The sequence below is a fragment of the Festucalex cinctus genome, chromosome 13 (genome assembly GCF_051991245.1).
Source record: "Festucalex cinctus isolate MCC-2025b chromosome 13, RoL_Fcin_1.0, whole genome shotgun sequence".
NCBI lineage: Eukaryota > Metazoa > Chordata > Actinopteri > Syngnathiformes > Syngnathidae > Festucalex > Festucalex cinctus.
Genome location: NC_135423.1, coordinates 16,427,770 through 16,444,537, shown reverse-complemented (window position 1 = coordinate 16,444,537; position 16,768 = coordinate 16,427,770). Strand labels below are relative to the sequence as shown.

General features: G+C 37.4%; 1 protein-coding gene across 6 annotated transcripts in view; it reads right to left on the bottom strand.

The window, feature by feature from the left end:
- The window catches only part of limk1a (LIM domain kinase 1a), a 43,106-nt gene that overhangs the window by 9,146 nt on the left and 17,192 nt on the right, over positions 1 to 16,768 (bottom strand). For 2 of the 6 annotated variants that reach the window (XM_077541590.1, XM_077541591.1), the window contains 2 exons: positions 14,456 to 14,594; positions 455 to 564 (listed from right to left, as the gene is read on the bottom strand). In XM_077541590.1, coding sequence (XP_077397716.1) covers positions 455 to 564; positions 14,456 to 14,594 — 249 coding nt within the window. Of the gene's footprint in view, positions 1 to 454; positions 565 to 6,434; positions 6,688 to 14,455; positions 14,595 to 14,806; positions 14,978 to 16,768 lie in introns of those variants that run through there. The other 4 variants (XM_077541595.1, XM_077541592.1, XM_077541594.1 and 1 more) reach the window with 4 other exon arrangements.

Genomic DNA, 16,768 nt, shown 5'->3' with positions numbered 1-16,768 from the left:
AACCCTTAAAAAGAAGCATCTTGAATGGATTTCAAGACGTCATGTGGCTTCAGAAAAGCTTTGGAACTCGTCCTGATTCGAGTGTGATTAAAGAGTGCGCTCAAGCTGTAACTTCACAGCTCATGAAAAATTCAATTTCTCTTCTCTTTGGTCTACTGCTTGTTATTTGTGGTTTTGGGTGCACTTCAAAAGGCTCCCAGACTTTTTTTTTTTTTTTTTATATATAATTTTAGTTTGTAAATTCTGGAGTGCTCGTACTTTAGGAAGGCAACCACTAATCACACCATGATCTGCATTGGAAGAATTTTGTGGCCAGAATGACCACTCGTACAATTTAACGAGATACAATTATGGCTGCAACAAACATTTATTTTAATAATTTATAAAACCGGAGACTTGTTTTCATTTAATAAATGAATTGGATAATAAACACTTTTCAAAAGCCAGTGCTCACCAGTAGAGTTTGGATCGCTCCACCAGAGCGTATGTGTCTCCATCGCCGATGAATGTCCTGCAATTCAGACAGGTGAAGCACTCGGGGTGATACTTTTGGTCCCCTGCGACCTGTGATAAGAGACCAAACAAAATGCAACATTAGGCGCATACAGCATGTCCTGCACAAAGGAAGCAACACAAGGCTTGAGATTGGTGCGAGAAGTAGGGCAAGGTCTGGTAGATTAGGTTTGCTGCTGCCAGATTTCCTCTTGAGCCGAGGGCGGTTGTGCAAAAAGCAAGAGAATTGAGTTAGGGCCAAAAACAGAGGCGGCAATGAGCACATTAATCAGTCTGCTCCCTCTGCAGATTTCATTTGTTCATACAAACGAGTTAACTATCACATGCACATACAGTGTACGACTCACATTTGCTGCTGTTTTATGTCTTAGGTTTAACATTACACATTTAATCTATGCGTCATTGTTTATTACATTAATTAAGTGGAAATTAGCATCACATTTCACAGGGTGTCCAAACTATAACCTGGGGGCCATTTGTGGCCCAACCTCTATTTTTAAGCGGCATATAATAAAAATGTCATTTCCTACTAATACATTTGTTTTGTACTTGTATATTGTTACAGCTTAACTGACTAGATGCAATATACACATTGACAAATAAATTAGTAACATTTCTTTTATAACACTGTGGTGAATGAAGATAATTTTTACTAGCAAAAAATGGTTTTTCCTCCACGTTCTGCAGTGTCAAGATCCAAAAATATTACATGCCTGATTCCCTAGAAAGTAGAAAATGCTTTAAAAATGTTGTTCAGTTTGAGTTGAACCAGTTATTGTTTGGTTCTGAATGAAAAAGTGGTATTCTACTACTTTTCAGTGCAGGGGCAGATATTGTATGGTGGATTACGGTGTTTCGACCCTTCCAAAATCATTTGCTTTTTACAAAACAAAACAAAACAAAACAAAACAAAACAAAACAAAACAAAACAAAACAAAACAAAACAAAACAAAACAAAACAAAACAAAACAAAACAAAACAAAACAAAACAAAACAAAACAAAACAAAACAAAACAAAACAATCTCATGTGTAATACATATACAATATGCAATTGCTTGATTGGCTGATTGTGGTGTGCTCGATAAATTAAAGTGAAAAAACCTCAAAGAGGCTCTTGCATCCTTCATTTTTTTCTGCATGGGGCCCTCTCAGGAAAAAGTTTGGACATATCCATATCGACCCATTTTAATGTAGTCCTTTTGATGAAAGGATTGCAACTGCCTTGATTAAACATGAGGTTGCCTTTCATTTCCCCAAGTGTCAAAGACAATTATATTTATCTTAAATCTAAAATTCATTTTAATAGGTGTGATGAAATGTGATCAGTTATTCTCTTAAAGGTTAGGCAATTAAATTCATTAGTTAGGTAATTAAATGATTACTTTTATTTTTTGTGTTCTCTTAAATGATAGAAAACACTACAGCTATTTTTGCAAATAAATACCTTTAAAGGACACTTGAAAGATTCAACCACGCAAAGGTAACAAGCTGTGTACTGCATTTTACCTCTACTACTTCAAGACATGATTAATTACACATCATCAAATTATGATTATTTTGATGTTCATCCCTACTGGCAGTTGGAGCAACAGTATTCAAATTAGGCACAGAAAAGCAGCATTTATCAAGAATTAAACATTAGCGATTGGGGCCAACAGACAACAACTTATTACAAATAATCATCTTTGAATGTATGCTGCAAAACATCTAATAACCACCACTAAAGAGTGACTTCTAAAAAGTCAAACTGAAAAACCAAATGAAATGGAGAAACCCGAGACAAAGAGGCGGAAGCATGGGCGGCATCAGTGCAAGCAGATCAATTAAATCAATGTCCACAGCCACATGCCTCCTGCCCCACCCTCCTGGGAGGGCAGCACTGACAACAGAAACGCACACACAGAGACGGCAGTACAGAACAATACTCTGCTCAAGCATGTTAGTCATAGCTGACTTTGCAAGTCACATTTAAATGAAAAAGAAAAAATATCGAAACTGGCTTGATTCAAAGAACTAACATGACATCTTGAGAAAATGGGCTTATTAATAATCACATAGGAATGATAAACAGTTAATTTTTGATACTGTTTGTGCATTTGTCAATTGCAAACACAATTTCATACAATTGGATATTATGAAGGAAAGTCATATAATTCAACAGGAAATTCATAATTGTATGTATATGTAGAGTACAAATAATTTATTACTGGATAACTAATCAAATGAGGCGTTCAGGAAATGAATGTACTGTCAATGTGGTGCCTCTGTAATGATGGAAACATGACCCGTGTGTGCGCGTGTGTTTATATATGTGTGTTTGCACCGCCAAATGGGAAAGAGGAAGACGATAGGGCAGCTGGACAGCGATGAAAAGCGTGTGTGGCTCTGCACAATATGACACCGTGGTTGCCATTTGCTTAAACACACACACATCCTCACTAAAACCACACGACAGACGACAGCTGTCGTCGTCATGGTCGGGAAGCACATAAACCCCAAGGTGGTAATTATCAAGGAGGAAGATATTAAAGCTTGAGAAAAATGCAAGGAGAATGAAGCTGTTGTAAAACATCTAAACAAAAACACGACTCCACCATGTGACTGTTAACCAAACAACTCTCAGATTTGACAAACATCACATGTATAATATAAACCCATCACATCACATTTTTACTGAATGAAACAGATAGTTTGATGTCTGAATTCAGGCTGACGTATTCTATCAAGTGCGTCTGATCTCATCATGGTTTGGAATGTGTGTGACTTGAGCCCTCGCATCTGACAACCATGCGGCCTTGTGGCGCTATCTATTAACAACACAACAAACTGTGACCAAATGAATCCCCCCGCGGGAGAAGGCGCAACTGTTTCAGCTTGTTATTTTGAAACACTGTCTTCTTTTTCATTGACTGCAGGGCTTCAGATCACAGGACATTGTGGTCTAATGTTTTGCTTCTTCCAATTTCAATATTTACAGGCACTCAAAGAAGGCTGCATGTCTTGAATTGGTGGCTAGCGTAACGTTTAGTATATTTCTCTTTGCTGCTTAGTACAAAAAGGCTCAAATAAATCAGTTGACAATAATTAATAGAAGAACGCGACATTGTGCAGTACATTGGAAAGTGAATCATGTTTATTTCAAGAGACTCATCTCCAAGAATTATCATTTATTTACAATACAGCGTTACCTTAATGAGTGTTTCGAGATACATGCTGCCAACTGACTCATTTTTTTAGTCTTCATTTATGAGTAAAATCTCTTATTAAAAAACAAAAAAACAAAACACTTATTAAAGTTGCTTATATTCAATCCCAGCTGAAACTTGACAAAAATGTGCCACTCAACTCAATTTTATTTATCCTGTATATCACTTTAAAACAAACATCACTGCATACAAAGTACTCATGGAGTTAAAATCAGCTCTGCAGTAAAGACAGGTAAAACAAAATAACACAAAATAAATTAATGACTGAATGTCATAAGTAGGAAAGTAAATAAATAATAAACAAAAGTCATCCTTGCAAACAACTTTTTATGTGTTTCCCCCATTTGGTATTTAGGCACTTCACAACTTCGAGTGACTGCGGGTTCAGTATCTTGCTCAATGACACATTGCAAGGGCTGGGGGTTGAACCGACAACCTCTGGGGTGGGAGACAAACTCTCTACCACGGAGCTATGCTGCCCAATCATAGAAATTCCTATTAATTTTAGGTTTTTGAATAATTGAGTATTTTTTGGAGGTTATACAGATTTTCAGTACTCCCCCTCAACAACTTTCCGACTTCCCATTTTTCTAGAGTGCAGCATTAATTGCAATCGTCTTCTTTTGTTTTATCATGAAATAAGCACACTGTCGACACAGAATGTACTGCCTCCTGGTGGACAATGTGTGCACACCAGAATGAGCTATAAAATGAGCATGAACTCATGATGCAGCAGCTGTTTAATTCTTTACATTCTATGGAATTCCATTATTGCCATTTTTTTTTAATATTTATTTTAAGTACTGGCGTTTTGGGGGGGGGGCTGGAAAAGACTAATGTCATTTTTGTTCATTTCAATAGGAACAGACAACAACAGACAGACTTTGGATCAGTGTCGCCAAGTGTGGCTACAGAAATAATTAAAACATTAAGTCAAGGCACCGCTGTACTAGTAACTGGAAATTATTTTGCCATTCCCAATACTGTATTATAGGTTTATGATAGGCAATACTTTGACCAGGAAATATATTTATTTCTATTTTAACACGCATAGGAAAGGTTGACTCTAAATTTGGGCTTTAAAGGCACTCAGAAGGGATTATATTCAGCCTCAATGACTAAATAAACCTGGATCAATAAACTTTAGAATTGGGAAGTCTGTGCAAGCTCAATCAATCCCTTGACTTGCAACTCACTGCTCATTCTTATCTTATCAATACCTTGGCTTGTTCACACAATTACATTTTGTCAATTCCTAAAATAATTGCACAATCAAATTTTCACTTTTTGTTTTTGCCTTAAATGTCTCATCAGGATGCTGGCCACCTCTACTAAAATTGACTATGCCCTTAGTTAAACATTCAATTATCATTCTAAAATTAAATAATAAACAAAATATAATCAATATTTGGTTCAGTTTTTCTAGTTTTTTTCGAGTTTTCTAACAAAAAACGGAAAAAAAAGCAAGTATTATTTTAGGAATGTGACAATTACTTTATCAAGACTATCCAAACAGATGAAGTTGGTCTTAATGTGCCTTAAAGTTTGTTTGTTTGTTTTTGTTAATGATTCACATGTGTGAACTTTGCTTGTCTGTGGAATGTGCACAGACACTTTTAAACCAATCCGTGTAATTTATGTCCAACTGGAAATGTGAAAAACATGTGGGTTCTCCTATGTCAAGAGATGAAGTCAAACATTTGTAGTTAAGAAAACCCTATAAATATAATACAATAAATTATAAGTGCCTCATCCATTAGTAGCAGTCAGATAGTCTGGCTAAGTATGAGAGACGACCTCATATCAATAGTAGACACAATGTTTCTCAATGGGTTCAACAAAATAAAAGTGGATCTGGCTTTGTTTAAACTCATTGTAACAAACCTGACCCTAACACCAAAACAAAAGTCAATACTGTCGCAATTTTTGCTTTGACAACAAAGCCAAAACAACATATTTAAATTGGTCAGATACTCCCTCGCAAGGAGAGTTCAAGCTTAGTCGTGTCGAAACCATTTCCTGCGTTGAAACCCAGAAGGTGATCAGAAGTGCTGTTGGACTTTTGCGTTACAAAAGACATTATTTAAGAAAGTGCCCTGCGATTGGCTGGCAACCAGTCCAGGGTGTCCCCCGCCTACTGCCCAGGGCCAGCTGAGATAAGCGCCAGCACCCCTCGCGACCCTTGTGAGGAATAAGCGGTCAAGAAAATGGATGGATAGATTATTTAGGAAAATACAATTAAGTTGGGAGCCACAGAGAAGACCGAAGGCTACATTGATGCTCAGAATGGAAACCCCCTTCTACAGTACAGCACCACAGGATATAGAGGCCCGGCTTTATTCGACTAACTGTAGAGATACATCGGGGTACTATGACTGAGAAAGGTTAAAACGTGACAACTTAAGAATGCTCATACAATCAGGGCATCCATTCTTAAAATAGTGCCAATGTGCCATGGCTCATCAGTTTTTTACATGAAGAAAAAGCCTCGAGCGCCTCTCGGAAAAGAGGAGAGCTCAGGAATTACACAGCATTAAAGTGACCCACATTGAGATGACACATATTCTGCAGCTACGCAGCATCAGCTTCAAACTGAAAAGGGAGATAAGATGATGGGGAAGTGCACAGACAGAGCAGCCGGCAAACCATGTCAAGCATCTCCCGGGTTATGCCTACTATACATCATCCGCATCAGCATCCGTACTCCCACTCACCTTCTTGTCCCTTTTCCACAGCCTAAGACAGCAGAAGCTCCAGAAAAACAAGTCTCCCACCATGTCAGCCACCAAGAGCCGGCGTCTCTGTGCTGTTCTAGTGCATTCTAAAAGAGATCAGGCGGCCACAGCGCACAAAACAGACACACGAGCAGGCAGCGGTCACAGCGGCAGAAAGCTGAAGCTGCACTGGGAGGGCGGGAGGCGAGCGAACCTCCGCCTCTGCAGCTGAGCTCATCCCTCCTGCCTGCCCTCCTACACCAAACCCCCTCCTCGCCTACTTTAGCTATGACTTCATCACTTCCTGTTTGGCCCCGCCCCCTCTTGCACACGCGCCGGCCGGCATTTTCACCTTCCTACACCCCTCCACACCCCCTCCACACACATGCTCTTGTGTCATCAGCAAATGCCTATTCTTACTTTCAAATCTCCCACTTCGGCAGATTTTGACCACAACAGAATGACTCACATGTTGTAATGTAAAACAAAAAACATGTGACATTAATTCTGGCAAACTAAACATTATTACAGTATTTACTAATACTACATACAGCGTTTAAAAAAAAAAAAAAAATCATTAAAAAACTAATTTTCGCTTGGAGCGCCAAAAGAATACTGTGAAATAACAGAAAATTACTTTCTGGTAAAAAAAAAAAAAAAAAAAAAAGTTTTTTTTTACATAATTAAATTAATTTTAAAAAGATTATATGTAATATAACAGTATATGAAAAAAAATGTGATTAATCTTTCAAAACACGGCCAATTACTGTTGAAAAATTAGATATTGGGTTTACTGTAAGGGTAATTGATCTTTAAAGCATTTTCGCCCCCTTATGAGCCTCTCAAACCACTTCACATTTTGACTAGACATTCACCTTCCGATGACGCAGCGTTCAGTATATTGCTCAAGGATACTTGAAGATGTTCACCAAGGGGATCAAACCCACAATCTCAAGGATACCAGACACCCACTGGACCACTGACCTACGCTGCCACTGGTGTTTAGTGCTGATGCCTCAGAGGCAGCATCCATAAGTCCAATTATTTACTTTGCATATTGTCACCCTCTCAAAGATTTTACCCCGTTACCTATATCTCATTAATGTCCTTTCAAAACAAATGTTAATACAATGAATGCTACCATCTAGGGCATTACAGAAATTGTAGTTATTTTCACTTAAAAAAACAAAAAAAACAAAAGTCAATTCACAAAGAAATTATGGTAAAATTATGAATTTTTACTGTTAATTTCTCAGTAAGTATAACAGACAAATATATGTGAAATTACGATACATTTGTGAATGCATCTTAACAATCAACATATGTATTTCTAATGGAGGTTTTTTTTTTTGCAAAAGAACAGAAATAGTGTTTTTACAGTTTTTAAATAAATATTTTTAAAATACAGAAAAAAATTAAATATAAAGTAAAATTCTGTTGTATTATGATTTTTTTTATTTATTTTTTTCCCCAGTGTATTCTTATTTTATATCACGTCAACCAAATCATGATATTCAAACAGTCTACATTTTGGTTGAACCTCACATTAATATTTGTTCTTACTGTATAATAATACTGTTTAGATTGGAACATTATTCTACTCAGGGTCACTGATAACAGCTGTAATAATCAAATTACCAATGAGTAATTAGGTCTTGAAGCAATTGAGGCAAATTTGGCAGTAGATGCTGTTGATTCAGTTGCACAGTCTGAATTACTTTCAAGTAAGGACAACATGATATCAGCTATAGGAAGCTACATTCGCAAAAACCTTCACTTGAATTATTGAGTTGATAACTTTGAGATAAAATAGTATAGTTAATTACCATTATTTGATATTAAATTGATTGCAATTTACTCAGTGGTCATTAAAGCAAATAGTCAAATACCGCATGCTTATTCATAGTTGCGCTTTTCAACATTATACTTTATCATACCAATACAATTTTGCTGTTAATATGCCAAAAGTTCTACTTTGGAATGGGTGATTAATGATACCTGGTGTCATATCGGGACAGTAACTGATACTTGCGATGGTGGCTGATATTTTTTGGCCATTTTCCTATCAGGAAGTAGAAATTCATAATTTGAAAAATAGAAAAAAAATGTCATTAATTTCATATGATTTTATGAATAGATGCAATATTGGGAAAATAGGTCAGTCTTTAAAATGATCTGTCATTGTTTATTGGGGGTAATGTTATGTAAAATAAAACTACTTGCGGTATCGGTACTTGGTATTGGTATCAGTGACTACTAAAGAGTTAAATTCTTACTGGTATAGGTCTGAAAAAAAAAGTAGTTACATCATCCCTAGTTCTTATACCTTAAAGTATTGTACTCTTATTTCAAAATAACATCACCAATATGTGACTTGTTAATTAAGAAAAAAACGTTTTCAAATTTTAAATCATGTGTACATGGATTAATGCAATGCTCTACAAATTATTCCACAACTTTAGTCTTTAGAAAGGTCTGAAAGTAGTGTGTTATTTAATTACAATTAAAGAGTAACATTTAAAACAGCTCTCATTAAGAAGTTACATACAAATACAAGAATCTATACTTTGAATTAATAGTGCTATGAAGGTAGGTTTTGATACAGCTCTTGTATTTAGAAAAGTACATATTACAGTAAAGAAGAAGCAGGAGAAAAGGAAGTCTATTCTACCCACAAATACAAAACAACATGAAACAAAACAAAACAAGGGCCTGAAGGACTTCACCGATGAGTCAACAAGGGAAGCAAACAGTGTTGCTGGACTGTACCCATGCTGTCATCGGGCATGTGATACACAAACGTGTCACATCCGTTAATCTTATTATCGCTGTCCTTCCTCTCTCGTCCAATCTCTATCGCGCTGCTGTGTCACTCCTACGCCAGATCAGCGTCTCACTTGTCCTTGTCGTCTCAGTGGGCTGACCCCGCCCCCTTGTTACAGGCATGGGCTCAAGGCCATCACAGTGGCGAGGTATTAATAGGCGGCCAGACACATTGCACGTGGCTGCTGAGAATTCATGAATAAGTTACTGTCGATGCTCTGGCAATGGTTGCTCGACAAAAATACGATTTCTATAATCTGCTATTCAAACAGTTTTAAAGGGGATATAGTAGGCACCCTTTTAATGTTTTAAGTGCTAACCATTCTAAATGTGTGGAAAAATTACAACTGTGGCTATGGATGGGTGTGACTTATTTCTGCTAGAGCAGGGTCAATAAAAAATATAAATAACTAATTATTATTAATATATGTATTTTAAATGGACCTTATCAAAGCTTAAGTTAGTTAATAAGATGAGAATGTCATTTCAGAAGTGAAACCAAGCAGCCAAAATAGGGGATTTTAGTTACAGATGATCGTCACAAATGCTTAAGGAAAGGGGAACTGCCAAAAAACGTCTTAGTCATGTACTAATTTTATCTCGATTGGTACAAGCATTGGTATCGTTCATATAAGACAAACATTGTCGCACACAATTTCAATGACAAGAAATGATATTCGTTCTAACAGATGTTTTTTTTTTTTTATAGCATTTTATAGCACAGTGACTGACACTCAAGGCTAAGTAAAAGATTTTTAATTCAGCGCTCCCATCTAATGCTAAAGTGCAAAGTAAGCGATATACTGCAGTAGTATTTGTGTCCAGGAAAGTATGCAATGCAAGTACACCCTACAAACTCATCATGCGCATAAACAGCAGTTTTATCCAGAAGGACAAGAATTAGGTGAATTAGGTCTGGCATGCATATAGGCCACTGCATTCATCACATAACCACATCTTGTCAGTGCTTATGTCTTAACAATGAAGAGCAGGTCCTGTATGTCGCCATGTCGTCCGTCATCACAAACACTCTCCACGAAACACACCCACAGAAGGTTACCGAGTGGCAACATTTCGCATCTGGGACTTTCCATTGGTTAACTTTAAGGTCAGTGTTTCCAAGTATGTACACACTCTATGTGTTAGTGTGCCACCCACAATCAGCAAAGTGAAATTAAAAGTACAAAACACTAAAGCAGAACAGGCTGCTGTTGTTTTCTCTACCAAATATTTGATGGATTATAGTTTATTTCTGAATATGTTGTGACTATTAAAGAAATACAGGATATAACATTTGCTAAAAGAAACACTGTCAAATTTCAAATTCTCCAAACCCATGCTAGTTAGTTGTCCCAAAGATTTAAATCTTTTAACTTTTGCGGTGGAAACACATTGAAATGTAAAAAGTTTCTTATCTCATTTCATTCATGCCTTTTACTTGATTTTGCATTTCTTCCCACTGTCCTTGAATGTTCATTTCAGAGCAAAACAGAAAACAAGTTGAAAGTACATGATGTGACTTGCACTGCATGTGATTTGGATTTTCATTGACTGAAAAATCTTGTGACTTTAGATTTCACACTCCACTCTTGGGGGGGATTTCTTGAGATGAGAAATAAAAAGTAAAGAAAGATACCCAAGAAAGTACCAAAGTTTACATGTGACATAAAAATTTGCTTTTTTCTATAAATGGCATTGAATCTTTCAGATCTCTGTAGAGAATTGCTTTAATTCTGGAATAATTCTGGAGTTCAATAACAGCAAGTGATCCAGATTCTGAAGTAGCAAAGCATCCCCAAACCATAACACTACCACAACCACATTTGACTTTGTTACATTTAGGCCAGATTTAAGTACAGATTTTGTTTTGTCAGTCTATATCATATTCTCCCACAAGTTTTGGGAATCATTCAGCAGTGGTTTTCATCTTGGATGTCATTTTTGCCCAGTCTCTTCCTTATCATTGAGTCATGATGACTGACCTTAACTGAGGCGAGGGAGGGTACGAGTTATTTAGATATCGTCCTTGTGAACTTCTGGCTGTGTCGTCACTGTGCTCTTGTGGTCACTTCTGTAGGCTGGCCACTTCAGTACTGCCCCACACCTTTTCAGTGTGTGGATAACGGCTCTCACCGTCATTTTCTGGAGTCTTAAAGCTTTACAAATGACTTTGTAACGCTTTCCAGACTGATAGATGTCAATTTATTTCTGATCTGTTCTTGAATACCTTAGGATCATGGCATTTTCTTGGTGGACTTCATTTTCTTAGACAGGTTGTCCGTCCATCCATCCGTCCGTCCGTCCATCCATCCATCCATCCATCCATCCATCCATCCATCCATCCATCCATCCATCCGTCCGTCCGTCCGTCCGTCCGTCCGTCCGTCCATCCATCCATCCATCCATCCATCTTCTTGGCCGCTTATTCCTCACAAGGGTCGCGGGGGGTGCTGGAGCCTATCTAAGTTGGCTATGGGCAGTAGGTGGGGTACACCCTCAACTGGTTGCCAGCCAATCGCAGTAGACAGGTTGTATTTAGGTGATTTCTTGATTGAACAGGTCTGGAGGTAATTAGGCTTGGGTGCGGCCAATGAAAATGCACTTAAAAATATGAATAGCCACAGTAAAATCACGATTTAACAAGGGAGCCAATTGCTTTTTCATACAGGGTCAGGTAGTTTTGAATATCCCCCCCCAAATGAATCCAATCACCATTTAAAAACTGCATTTTATGTTTACTTTGGTTATTTTTTATCTTTATATTTGTTTGATGACTAATTTTTAAAGTAGAGAACTATGGAAAAATGGGGTTCAAATACTTGATGGTACTCTATATTCACATCCATAAACTGCAAGGGTGGAGGATATAATTCATCACCATAAATCATCAAGGTACAAATCCAATACCATTACTCAGCATTATTGTTTGCGCTTTGTAGCTTTTTATTCAGTCTGCAGATTTGTCTCCTCAAAGAAAAACAATAAGAGCAGAGTGAGGGTGGGACAGGATATATGGTAATTCAATTACAAGAGTGAAAGTCTCAGTTCAGCACATACATCCTCAGGAAAGGTCATAAACCACTTGAGTGGTGTCTGACAAGTGAGTTACTGCTCTCTGCAGGCGCCGACAAGAAAAACCAACACATTTTCGCAAGTACAATATACAATAGGGGTTGAGGCCAGATTGTCATATTGTAATGTTTGTAAGCATTACTCTCACAAATATCAACAAATGGTGAACTAATTGATTGTTATTGCTTGGCTATTATTTTTGATGAGAGAGCCTCACACTGAATGGAATGAACTCCTGCTTCAGATGCTAGTTGCTGTATTGAGCTGAAAAGTTTCCATTGCCATGAAGTCAGGGCACTATTTATTAAGACCGGTTGCTTACAGCCAAATGCACTTTTTCTTTCTTATGTATGTTACGCTTATGCAAGTGTGGGTGCCCTATAAGCGAAGTGCGCATCTCGAATTCAAGGTGCATTATGGGTAGCGGCGTGGTGCATTGTGGGTAGGCAAAACTACCAAACGGTCATTGAAAATGAATTGGATCCGATGGAATCGGCTCTGATAGAAACGTTTCAACGGCTGGAAAGTTGCTGTTTTTTGTTAACATGCATAGCATGTGGTTTACTGATATCGGGGAAGTTGACTTGCAAGCTTTATAGTGTATAGTTAGGCAAAGATTGTCACCACTCTAATCTCCGTCATTCAAATTGATAGGGTAGTTGGTAGCCTCGTTTTTTCCCTCTCGCATGCACAAACTTAATGCGCACTTCGCTTATTGGCAAGCCAACGTGCACTCTGCCAACTTATTTGCAGGAAGACTAAAGCTTGATTAAAAGAAAAAAAAGGTCTACAAAGAGCCAGTTTCAATCAATCTGTTCTATTACACCAACTGTCTAAACCCTTGAAAAATGAGTGTTGTTCTAAGATGTGGGTAGTAGATAATAAATTTTAATTTTGCTGAACCAAATCAGACTGAGACAGGGTCAAAGTCGGGTGGCTCAATTCGCAATTAGCCTATGAATTAGGTTGATTTCATTATTAGATAGTAAATGCAAGGCAGTGATGGCATTGCAAGCTTTGTGGAAACTTGCTGTCTTGTTAAAAGTTGAGTGGAACAAAAACAGGAGAATTAAGGGCTGCAACTACTTGCAATTCACTTTCGTCATTATTTTAAAAGACGTCTCCTGGGAATATAGCTGAACTAATACTTTTTGTTGCGGCATAAAATACACAGTTTTTATTTCTCATTTAAATTACATTACAATGCCAAATACTGGCCAATTCAATAGCTAACACTAAAGGCTTTCTGAAAATGGTTTACTTTGCTCTGTTTGTTATACATTCATATAATTCATATATTCATATGACATCACATTTCAGCAAACGAATTGTGTTAATATCAGCAAAATGTGAATTTTACTTTTACTTACTCAGATATTGTAGCTGGTGTTTGCGTTATTATAAACACACCATGTTCTATTCAAACTCAGTATTGCAAGATTCTACTATATGTATAGACAATCTCATTTACTGTTTAAGTCAGAGACTGTCATCAGTCTGAGTTGTAAGAAGCGCAATAAACCCGAGAAGGACACCGAGGACGGGGGATGATCCCTTATACACTTTAGACTCTGCGGTGTTACATTACTGAGATTGCACAGCAAAGGAGACATATACATTATTGAGCTTGCACAGCGAAGGGGACACACAATTTGTCTCAAGGAAGTACTAGTTCATCATGCACAATCAATCTAGTCACTTTCATTTGAACCATCCACTCCCTAACACAAATACTATTCATAAATGTTAGAAAAGCGAAAGCATATTTTTCATTTGCATAATTATTCAGTGTTTTCTCTTAAAGTTAGTGCTGTAAGCTAAGTGATACAAAATGCAAATTCTTTTTTATTATAATATTCTTCTTATCTAAATTCAGTAGACTGACATTACTTTGCAAATTTATTCTTCCTATTTATTGAAACACTTTTCTTATCATCTACCACCAAGCCTGGCAATTGTATTTTTTTCATCACCACAAACTCAAAAAGGATTTTTTTTCCCTTCTCCAAAGCTGATAAGGAAGTGTCATTTTTGAGCAAGTTAAACAGTACAGCTTAAAAAATGTATGTATAAACCGAGGCCCGGGAGGTATGGAAAGATGGGTGTTAGCGGTATAATCCTCTTACCATAATGAGGCCAGTGGTGATAAGGTCATTGCAGCCGTGGCATAGCTCCCCAAACTTGGCCCAGTAGTCATTTTTGCAGAAGAGCCGTCCATCTTTTTCATAGTACCAGTGGGACAGCGAGCTGCTGCACTCACAGCATCTAACAAAGGCAATACAAAAAGCAACACATCGACCTAAATAATTATTGTATATTCATATTTTTGTTCTTATGGATATGCAACATGATCTCTAAAACAGTGTATTCAAAGGAGGATTACCATTACCAGTGTTACTTTCAACAAAAAAAAAAGATTAGTTAATTTCCTGAATAAAATTTCATGACTTTGGTTTTAGCTTAAAGGATTCTCTTACTGAAAACTTGCCTCACTTGATCATTTTTCAACATCTCAGTCAAACACCGGCAGGGTGAAAGCCAAATGAATCTGTCGTTTCGATGTCCGTGACCTTTACATTTTACGCAAAACCAAAGATAGTCCTGGTGGTGAAAAAATGTCTTCGTAAGGACTATCACAAGCACCACTAATGAGGTGGGCAAGGCAAGACAAATGAGATCACATCAAAACACAGCTATGAGTGGGCTTTTGTGCTCGTGTGTGTCTGTTTTTCAAAGACAAAGCAATGCTGTCATCTGCAACATCATAATGACTAGAGTGTAGTATTGTCCATTCAATCAACATTAAAGAATGCTAACAATGTATGGGTGGGGTTGTTCATTTATTGATCGTTTAAATTTTACCCTGCTGGGTTGCTGAATGCCAACAACTTGCTTGCTAAAAATGGCAGAATTCCAGAACTCATGTGTTATTAAACTTAGTGGGAGAGTTAGGGCATGGGTTTACGTTTATACGGCTTGGCAGCTGCCTTACATCACCAAGCACAATGTTTAAGACAGAACAGCATTACCTACCTGACTGAATTATGCCAGTTTTGTGGAACGGGGAAAAGAATAATATGGTTTGTTTGGGGGAAGGAAATTTTCAAGAAAGAATCTAGGACGAAAGATTCAACCCATATTTTGGGCAATACTTCTCACTTTGAGACTATGGAGAAGGTCCTTTTCTGTTCCAGCTGCCTCAGATCAAGGTCCAGAAAAGCATGGGTAGGCTTTAGTGTGCAAGATTGAATTCTGAGACACAATACCTATTTTGGAAAAAAAGATACAGCTGCAAGAGCCAGGACAATTTCATAATAATGTTTAATTAAGTAAAATGTGAATATCTTCCTATATATTGCAGATATAGTACAGTGCACACTTGTTTACAATTTACATCCATATATCTAGCGCTCCTATGCTATAACGTGGTTCAATCTGCCCACACCACATCACAAATGTTTAAAAAGAATTTTGGAACTAATTTCCTGTAGTGCCCATAGAACAGTAAATGTCCATTTGTACAGTACTTGTTGCTGCCATGTATGTGTTAAAGAAGCAGTTGTAGACTAGAATTGTAATTATAATCACTAACGTCTACGCTAATTTCCATTAGCCCGCCTATGCTGTTTGGCAATGTGTTAGCATTAGGCTAGCATGCTAGTGTTAGGCTAGCACACTTTCATTAGGCAAAATGACATGGTTTGGTTGAACATTGTTGTTTAAACATACAATGTTTAATTGTGTGTCAGATTTACAGTGGGGTTCTTTCCTTTTATTTGGAGAACTGTGTGAGTAAGCTAGTGAAAATAGGCACTCAGAAGATCTTTAAAAACTGTTTTAAATAAGGTTAAATGGCTTGGTCAGAACCATCAAAAAGCCCAAAACGGGGTCACAATACTGCCTATGGGCTACGTATGTTTTAATAAGGCAACATGAAAGTGTGTATTTATAAGTTTAAATGTTCAAAGCACTGCGATTGGCTGGCGACCAGTCTAGGGTGTACCCCACCTACTGCCTAGAGCCAGCTGAGATAGGCTCCAGCACCCCCCGCGACCCTTGTGAGGAATAAGCGGTCAAGAAAATGGATGGATGGATGGATGGATGGATGGATGGATGGATGGATGGATGGATGGATGTTCAAAGCGTGTGGGAGGGTTATTTTTATCTGGTCTGTAGATCATAAATTTTCAACTATTGCAGGTGGTTTTGGAACGTTCTTGTAACCCCCAGTGGATCAATGTCACTTAGACCAACGTTAAAAAAATTACCACTATTTTCCATTAGGACATTTTTTTGGTCTGCAAAACAATGCCTTAAAAATACTGAGTAGTCTGCCCAAAACTGAAAATATGCTAATCCACACTTTATGATACACTGCATGTGAGAAGAAAAAAAAAAAAGTGTTTTATTGTCATAATCCGTCTGAATCTGTGTCTACC